This window comes from Ptychodera flava, chromosome 4 (assembly GCF_041260155.1).
Source record: "Ptychodera flava strain L36383 chromosome 4, AS_Pfla_20210202, whole genome shotgun sequence".
Lineage (NCBI taxonomy): Eukaryota > Metazoa > Hemichordata > Enteropneusta > Ptychoderidae > Ptychodera > Ptychodera flava.
The window spans coordinates 40,402,652-40,412,706 of record NC_091931.1 but is presented as its reverse complement, the minus strand read 5'-3'; the positions used below and the strand labels follow the sequence as shown (position 1 = coordinate 40,412,706).

Sequence of the window (10,055 nt, the reverse complement as noted above, 5' to 3'; positions counted from 1 at the left end):
ATGTCATAGTGTCAACGATACAAACCAGTCCTTGCGACAGCTTCTTGGATGAAGACATATTTCACTCAAACTATCAAAACATATGTATACACACTATACTTACATAACATTTTTCAGGTTTTGATAACTTTTTGTATGCATTACATGTCAAGCGTGGCCGGTGCAGTTTGACTGCACTGATACATATTCGTTCAAGTGAAAAGTTCATTAGCATTCGTTATTAAGACCTATTAAAATCTCGATAAGTGTCTTTTCCAACAAACTGTCTTGCCTCCTGAGGTAATTCCTACTTAGTATCGTTATATTAATATCATTTACCTAAAGCACAGACCGTCAGAGTCCATCACCAGTGTTTCTCACCGACGTATTGGATGAATTTCGTACTTATATATTTCTTAATCGATGCAGAAGATAAAACTCGTTCTCTGAATTGGCGCTTAGACGCTAAGTATTAGACACTTTGAAGTAGCTATCTTGATTAAACAGATAAATAGTACGGTCATGTTGAAACATGCCAAAGTCAATTTCTAAATAGCATTATCATTGAGAAATTATCACATTAAATCAAAACTTTCTTTTCAGTTCAATGATTGAAGGCTTTTTAAAATCAATCATTGACATTATTTTTTGTCTTTTTATTAGATTATACAATGTCATATCTATTATGAAAGGAAACACAAGCAATCCTTACTTTGATTCCAGTTATCACACACAAAGAAGATGATATGAAACAGTCTGATGAATATACGTCAGAAACATAGTAATGTCCTTTTATTCAGGATAGATATATCTGAATAAGATGATTACAGACGTCTTAAAGGGCAACTAATGAAATATATTCCTTTTGTAAATAGGGACATACGGATATAATCGAAGACGAATGAAGACTTTTGGGAATGAATATATTCTTCCTCTTATATACTTGATATTGCCGTCAGCTACCAACGGCCTCCTCTCCCGTTACTCAACACTTTCATTGCAACCCTGTACACTAATTGTAAAGCATTAACCTAGGTTACTGCGAGCTGTACTAAGTGACATTTCCCCTGCCCCATTTGATAAAGTGTGGAAAGTTGATTGGACGCAATACCGATCTCGAAATTGAAAATGGTCTGGAATAACCTGAGAAAGCAATGCCTCGGTAAAATCTTCTCCCTTAAACACCCTAGAAATTTTCTTCACTGCAAAGAATATTGAATCGTATGGCGGGGTATATCAAAACAAATTGAAGCGCGGAAAAAATGCACATACAAATTAATCTTTTACAAGGATCGCAAACGATATATGAGGTTTATACGTGTAATTGAGGCGAAACGTAACAAAATACATTAAAATGTTACCCAAGAACAAGTAATGATTAAAGGAGTCGGTGTCTTTTAAGCCCTGTCTAGTTTTTAAATAAGCAACTTAACATATACTTAGTTTTGTTCGTCTTACTTGTTGCCATGAACAGGTGCCGCAATATATGTAGCAGACGACACCTCTGAATTATAATGGAATCGGTTTTATTTAAAACATTTTGCTTTTGGAATTTGTCTTGTCTCCATTTGTAGGTACATGTAACATTATTTCACAATTGTAGTGTCCATATGTCCGGTTTGACGAATCAACCTAATCAACTGACGTAACATTTGCAGATAAGGCCCAGGTTGGTACATCATCTAAGTTCAATATCCACCATCCATATGTGTTCACGCCCAAGTTCAATACCACTAGGCATATTATGTTCATCACAACCCCAGTCTTTATCTGAAGTGAACAATGAAAAAAAGTGTCGTATTATTTTTCATATCGTATGACAATCGATCTTATTCGTTATACGTAACACTTCATCATTTGTCGCCAGATTAACATGAAAGTTGCCGTTGTATCATTAGTTTTCTTTTGTGTTAAGAACCCCTTGCTATTTTAACACGAATACTTTCCTTAAATTCGCAGCCTCCAGGTAATAAAGCGCCATTTACGGTTAGACACGTTTTGTGCATTTCGAACTAATTCTGGTTGTGCAGGAAAGAGAAATGACATTTCAACGTCACTCTGTGTGTACATGTGTCCTCTGGCCAAGTTAAAAATGAGCAATCGCCGTTCGCTTGGTCATGTCTTCTCTATATCAAAATTGAATTTAAACCTACCAGTTGAAATATCGTGACAGTTCCATTAGCTATTAAGAGAGCATTTATGAATGAACCAGACGGCAAGCAGAAAGCCATGTTAAGCGACAGGCCCAACGATAACATAAAGTAGTACGGATGAATGTCTTGTCCGTCTGCCTAGAATATTAAAGTGTAATTACACATATAAATATGAATTTGACATACTGACGTACAGAAATACTCTTTTATGGATGCCGATTTTTTGAATACGACCAAAATAATCAGCAAGAAACCATCAGAAGAATGTTTTACATTAACATTTTAAGAAACTGGTGTTATGCATGATAAAGTTCGGTTTTTGAACATCTTGTGCTACATTGGTGTAGTTCTACGTCAAAGAGCGGTAATTTACATCCAATTTACATCAAACTGTTTATACTCTAAATCTTACATTTAATAGTAACAGCTTTTTCACCAATTTCTGAAGACACCCATTTCGCACTTACCGTCCTCGCAAGCACTGGTATAGTAACGGCCATGATCACATTGGCACTCATGAATTCCGTAAGCAGTGAAGCAGCTACAGTGACCGCAAGCAGTACCAACCAGTATTGGAGAGATGCTACGAACTCAAACTGGTCTCCAATCAAGTCTGCCAGTCCAGAAACCTTGAAAGAAATTTCAACGTCATAAACATGCACAGTTGAATGATTGTTGGTGCAGGACATGTTTACCCTTGGAAAATACATAATTTTTAAAAACGTCCCTAGAAAAACAATATTTCAGAGAAACTTTAGAATGATTTAAAACGATTATTTCATAATCGGTAAATTTTTGCAGTTCCAGTTAGTATAGCACGAATTTCTGATTTTTCCTGTACTTCATGTACGACATAACACAAATATTTAGAGGGGATAGCAGATGGAATGAAATTCAATAGGACTTCTTATTTCAGGGTTGTTCGTTTGAAAGAAAGGGTAAACCTATGCCATAATTGGAGAAGTACAGTATAAAAAGATTCCCTTTACACGCCGAAATATGGCCTTCTTCCCTTCTATAATATTCGATACATTGCCGATCAGTGTGTGAGTTGTCTTTATATCACCTTGATGGCTTCAACTGACGACAGAAGTCCTCCGGCGTGGATGAGCATACCCCAGGGAACCATCGCCGCTGCCGATTTCCATTCCAGCAACCCTTCGTATGGTTTCCTGTCTGTGATGTTCAAAGTAATGTAGTATAATAATTGCTTTTGTGATCAATACATGTAGACAATTTCCATTTACAGCTCTTGCGATCATTGGTCATTTGTTATTTAGAAGACACCTCTAATTATCGCCCTATTTCACTCTCCAAACTTTATCGAAAGTTCTCGAACGCCTTCTTTGCAACCAGCTGACTACCTTCCTAGAAACAAGTGACGTCCTTACCCATATTTCTCAGGTTTTCGTTCGAAGCACTCATTCGCATTCTTATTACATAGCATCATAGACAATATTTTAGATAACATGTACGGTAAGAACATTCTTATGCTCTATCTCTCTGGAGCATTCAATTCTGTCAAGCATGACATTATTCTCCAAAAACGTTTGCTTCTATAATATATATCCAACAACGTTGAAATCGTTCAAAAGCTATCTAACAGCAAGGACTCAGTGTGTTAAGATTGGCAATAATTTTTCTTGTCAAATCAGGGTCAAAACTGCTGTTCCTCGGTTTTTATTTCTTTGGCCTTTACTCGTTTCCCTCTGAATAAATTATCTCCCAACATGCCTACAATCAAGTACTCCAATCAATGACTTTGAAGATAATAATCATCGCTAAAACTACAACCCTCTCCACGCTGAATTTGCAGAGCGAAATTTATCGTTGATCAACATGGTTTCATTCTAACTCACTCAACCAAACATTTCAAAATATCAGCTAATGCATTTTGGCACTCGTCAACAATTCGGAAATTTCCTAGCACAGTACAACTACCTGCGCAACCTGTCTGAAACAATTGGTGGGTGGATTCTTTCGTTACAGCAGGCATTGGATCCTATGACTGTAATTTTTTCAACTTTAGATAAAAGCCTTTTGAGCTGAGATGGCAATATACACAGGAAGTGCAAATGCAATTATTGTTGATTTTACAGCTGTTCAACAAAGACATTGACATTATATGTGAACCGTCATGATGGAAAGAATAATCTCACCATGGATGTTAATCTTTGGTTTCCTGCTTGGTAGTGCAAAACATATAAGTGCAACGCCCGCAGTTATCGTGCTGGCTCCCACGTACCTACAAAATCATACAGAACATAATTGGGTCAACTAGTTTATCACTTGTTTTAATTCTGCTACCAAATATGATTTGGCTTTCTCAACTATTTCTAACGGAAACTGCGAGAGGCAGCATCATGACATGTTACAGGCAACAACGAAATTTCATTTCTACAAAACAAAATGTTAACGCCGAGTAACATCATTAACTTATGATATCTATCAAAAAGTACTTCTTATTGGGATATCTATTCCATGTTTCAGGTCTGCTGCAATCATAAATAATTGTTCACTGAGCCTGATGTCTGGAAAATGCATTTTATATGAGTTAATCGTTGTTCAAAACACTGCATTAAACTATTGACCTCTGAAATCACGGGACGTTTTATTCAAAATTTGAACCTGCAATGCACCTTTTGCTTAAAATGCAAATTCAAAACATCTTGTACCAGTGCATCTCACTAGAGTCCTTCACAGTGTAACGACCAGGTGGGTTTGCCATGCAGACATACTTATACATTGCAAGTGTGCAAGTGTAAATGACGAATAGGATTAAATCAATGAGATTGTGAAACCCAAACACACACACACACACACACACAAAGAAACACAAACACAAACACAAACACATACAAACAAATACACACTCATATTGGACCACGTGAAGAGTACACTGGTAGATTTTTACTTGTTTTAATTTCTATTTATGCCACTCACCCCGGTGTAAACCAATCACTCCAACCGGGCATGAACTTTGGTTCTTCAAAAAACCAAAACAGAATTAAGAATAGGAATACAAAAATGATCGTCTTCTCGGCCCACCTACGATATAGAAACCGACATCATCATCATTATTATTATCATCATCATTATCGTCGTCGCCGTCAACATCACCATCACCATCGTCGTTGTCGTCAAAAACAATTTCATAATTATCATATTTCTTTAAAAATATATTTCTGATATTCCTTGTTCATAATAAAATCGAGGTTCATATGTTTTTTATAGATTTTCAGATTGTGTAATCGTACCAGATGCTCAAATATTTGACGATAGGAAAACAACTGAAGCAAACTTACTTCATTGGCCCCATGTTTGCATACTCCTCACGGAGAACTTTAACGATACCACCCTCTTCATGGCCTTTGTTCTTAACGCGACAGCAGTTTGAGTAACATGTTTGCTTTCGAAAGCATTTCACTGTGCTTGATCTAGGATTTGAATGGACATTGTTTTCAGATAAAAAAGCTGGGGTCACTTTAGAGGCCGAAAATTGTTATGACGATGATAGTACGTCGATAAAAACGCAGCGAATGAATATATAGAGTCACGATATAAACTTACATGTCCAATTAACTTAACTCAACTGTAAAAGAAGTACAATGCTTGGATGGACGGATGCTTGTATTTTATATGAAATACCCTACTTAATACAAACAATATAGCCTATTAGTACGGCGAATACATAGCACAGTGTTGTTTGGATGCTTGGCGCCAAATTACCCGATTAAAATGAAATTCTAACCATGTAGGATAAACAGAAAATGACATGTGTGTCAAGTGAATTCAGGCACATACTTGAGATCAAGGTAGAAGAATGACAGCCACGCCCATGCCAATAACAAGGACACCAGCTGCATCGGTGCTGAAAATAACATCCAATTTCCAAAAGTGATCTTCGCTTCCGAAGTGAAGTAGCTGGAGAAGAGACATAACAGTGGCGAAGGCATGTAGTTCATTCTGTAATATGCTCCCGAAAGGTATCGTTAAAGCTGAAAATTACTGCCTATCCGTATTGTGGAATAGGTCATACTTACAGTTGGTTTATCACTTTAGGTCAACTAAAATAAACACAGCAGTAAAAGGTCGGTCTGAAAATGTTCTCTTTCCTATTTTTCAAACTTAAGTCTGTGACGTGACTGTAAGGATTTCATTGCGTAAGATTCATAGAAGGGGCACCACTCGAATGGTGGCTCATCCAGACGGTCTACATTTCATGCAAAAGTAAAACGTTCATAATTAATGACACAACTATAGAGCCATCGGCTGTCCTCTCCGAGGCTCACGTTTGAATAAATCCTGCCTTTTCATGAAGACATAAAGCCAAGCAAGATACAAATAATGTGTTACGAAAAGGTGACAGCAGGGATAATTGCAATGAAAAGATTTGAAAGTTCAATTTTTTCTTCGACGCATTGCTTCAGCTAGGATTAATATTCTAGCGTCCCCTTTTGCTTCGAAATTGATATGAAGACGGATGTATATTTCAGGAAGTCGAAATAAGGTTTTAAACGTTTTGGTAAAGGCCAATTGCTTCACCATGGTTCATCAAATACTCACATTTCTATATTGACGTTCATTACGACTTGAAGGAGACTCCCCGACATTGTAGCAGCTCCGCCCAGTACCGCAGAATAAGCTAGTCCCAGGATGAAACATGTACCAATGTCTTCGTTGACGTTTTTCTGGTTAATCCTTTCTGCCTTGGCCTTGTCATCAAGAATCTCAGTACTCTTGTTGATGGTGTCGTCAACCTCTGTGCTGTCGCTGAAACACGAAGGATATACACTACCTAATATCATAGTCCAGGCGGGCTTAAACAGAACTATTGAGAACTCGCTGCTAAACGCTTGACTATGAGAAATTGAAATCTCGATACCTATAGGTCAATGACGAGAAACAGATCCATTACCTCGCTAGTTCGATATCTTCCATCCGTTCACTTGATGCCACTATTACAACTTCCAGAGGGACTGCTTTTCCGTTCTGTATCTTTTCTTCATCTGAATCCTTTCTTGCAGGAGAAAAAACAAACGGTTAACTTTGCTGAACAAAAGGTCCATATATAATTAAAAATGTAGTGTCATTAAGTTCAAATGCTGGAATAAACAATATCTCGTGATCACATGGATATTAAGGCGATAATTTTCAATGTCAGTTTATGTACCTCTTGATGTACAATACAAAATACATGGTAACTTTTCCTTACTATTAGTTCATACCTTTTTATCCACTGACTTTTCAGTATCTGATGTTGACAGTTTGTCGACTAAGGCCGCGACGATCGGCACCATCATTGACACAAGCGCAACGTTTAGAATCCACATTGACAAGAATCCGACCACGATCATCACAGCCAGCAATAATCTAAAGCGAAGATCGGTACAATGGTGACGGATAAGAAAGTGTAATAAATCAACTAATAGCTAGTATGAAATGAATAGATTAATGATTACTTTGGTTCCCTATAGCAATGCAAAGATGGTTTAACAGATCTACTGAGCAAGGGCAAGAATGGACTGATTGTCAAGCACAAGATGGAGAGGGAGAGAGCTATACAGATGAAGACGTAGATTAGCAGAAACAAATTTTAAAAAGTGAACAGTAATTCTTATCGTTCTTTTCATGATCTATTTACAAGGTTTTGTCTGTCATGAATCTCATGATGTAGGAGGTTTTTTGGGAATTGGTGGTAAACGTGTCTAAACGAACACTCTGAAAGCTGGACGATTGCGCTGGAGAACTTTTCTTTGTTATCTATTGTACATGCCACAGGTGCTCGATAAGTACTCGTATTTTTCATCAAATGTATCGATTGATAATAGAGCATTGTTTTCTGGGTTGTCAATCATACTATTTACACATCCATTTAGGGCAAACAAGCACCTATATTTACGGTAATGGGAATGGAAATGCTGATGAGGTGATGGCTGCATTTTGCAACTGTGAAACAAGTATTGTCTACTGACGAGGGTGTTTCTTTTAGACCTTATAATACAGAAAAATAGTGGTGAAAAATATATCAGAAAATTGACAATAATTGTCCTTTAGTTTAAAGGCATATTTCTGGCACTGACAAAATAAGTTAGTGTTTATTATCATATTTATGCTTTTGGTAATCATCTAACTAGAATGACCGGTGTATCATCAAAGCAAAGGAGCTTGCCTTTTTGGATCAGACCCAGCCAGCAGCATCGCCCGTATGGCAATCCTTCGGTGGAGTCCATGACGTTGCACAGCTGAAGATATGCACAATACGGAAATGAATAGGACCATGAACTCTGCCATGTAATATTCGCACACTCTTGCCATTGGTAAAACATCAAGCAAGGGGTACATGAATAAAGGCATAAATCCTGTTACAGGCAGTGGAAGGGCTTGTGTGGTCCATAAGACAGCGAGGATTACAATGACGAAGCCACATCTTGCTGCCTATTATGGATAGATAATATGAATTATTTGCATGACGTCAAAAGTAATAATATAATTACTGGACATTTAAGGTGAATACGCCTCTTGGAAAGATACTGAGATTCTGAAATTCTTGCAATACTATTCTGATCTACCACTTGTGTGGACTTATTTTGACGCTCTTGGTCGTATTTTATGGTCTTGTGTCGTTTTTCGCACAGAGTTAACAAAAGAATGGTAGCCGGAGCCATTTTGAATGTCAAATGTTGGTAAAGTGATGAACCATTTATATTGAGTGATATGCCTTCCCAAGACAGGGACTTGAAAATTGGTTTGCGGTAGAACTACACTTTAGTTGTAACATAATTTTAGGGGATATCCTCCTAAGACAGGGATAGGGACACTGTTCAGTGGTAGAATTACACTTCGCTTGTAGCATGGGTCGTTGAAAATTCAAAGCTAAATTTGTGCTCATACCTGTAATTCGTAGCAACAAATTAGCAGAGGAGACGCCAACAACGGAGCCAACAGGAGAATCAAGATGTTACGCTTGAAATACAAATATCTCAAGACATCCTTGCAGCTCGCCATATCGTTCTGTGGTCAAATGAATGGGGGTAGTCACATAGAGCGTCGTCAAAACAGTACCAGGTTGCACCGACTGCATGCTGTGTGTCACGCCCTTTACTCCCTGTATAAAGACACATTGTCCAGTGCAGACTGCTCTACTCGAAAAAAGATAAGGTCAGCAAACACCACTTTCACAAAATCATGAAACAGTGCAGTAGCATTTAAAGGCATACTGTCACCTGTTCCAATTCTGCCACAGTTACCATGGAAAGAGGAAATGTAACCAATCACAGATTTTAAGCGAGTGGCCGCTTTTTAAAAACAGCGCCCTCATATGGGCATTTTGAATAGACAGGAACGCCCCTTTGACCATATATGGGCATATTTAGACTAGTGGTGACTGTACACCTTTAATAAGGAAAGTGAATACGTGCCTACTTTGCACAATACATTTCACATCTTATTGGAATGCGAATCATAACATATTGTTTTGTACACATGTCGATGAAGTGAGGTGCTTAGCTTTTTATTAGTCTTGCCGTTTCGGGTTATACGATGCAATAATAATAATAAAGCGGGTTTGTCCCCCGACATTTAAATTGAATGACAATTTATTGCGAGAGACACGCCGGTCAAGGTAGCTATTTCCAAACTGATCAAAGATCAAATTATATCACTAAGCACAAATATTTATACGATGAAGAGGTTGGAAAAATGCCCGAGAGTCATTAATGACAACACTAGACATATTATCGCTACAGTTCTGCCATATATGTGTCAGATAAAGCAACCACGATGACGCTTCACACTTCCTGTCTCCAAATTGTCCCACTTCTCGACAGGAGTCTGATTTGGCTCTTGATAGTCAGAGATAACACTGATTTTTATGGTGCTAGCATTAATGTTTTATTCAAGTGCTCAGTACACGTATTAAAA

At 37.7% G+C, this 10,055-nt stretch overlaps 1 protein-coding gene across 1 annotated transcript; it reads right to left on the bottom strand.

Moving 5' to 3' along the window:
- Positions 1-741: 741 nt before the first annotated feature.
- On the bottom strand, positions 742-9,247 carry LOC139131752 (Na(+)/dicarboxylate cotransporter 3-like). Its single transcript, XM_070697974.1, has 13 exons — positions 9,027-9,247; positions 8,305-8,570; positions 7,361-7,505; positions 7,051-7,148; positions 6,699-6,905; positions 5,937-6,056; positions 5,438-5,569; positions 5,076-5,180; positions 4,292-4,377; positions 3,199-3,308; positions 2,600-2,761; positions 2,133-2,270; positions 742-1,749 (listed from the first exon to the last, which is right to left on the bottom strand). The coding sequence occupies exons 1-13, from the start codon at positions 9,138-9,140 to the stop codon at positions 1,612-1,614; spliced, it is 1,821 nt and encodes a 606-aa protein (XP_070554075.1). The 5' UTR covers positions 9,141-9,247; the 3' UTR covers positions 742-1,611.
- Between the last annotated feature and the right edge of the window lie 808 nt (positions 9,248-10,055).

Bases quoted from the DNA above. Each gene is read 5' to 3' on its own strand.
- LOC139131752 (XM_070697974.1), bottom strand. From the start codon at position 9,140: ATGGCGAGCTGCAAGGATGTCTTGAGATATTTGTATTTCAAGCGTAAC. The intron at 7,149-7,360 runs GTATGAACTAAT...CCTGCAAGAAAG, and splicing joins AAAAGTCAGTGGATAAAAAG to GATTCAGATGAAGAAAAGAT. The intron at 6,906-7,050 runs GTAATGGATCTG...TTCGTGTTTCAG, and splicing joins GAAGATATCGAACTAGCGAG to CGACAGCACAGAGGTTGACG.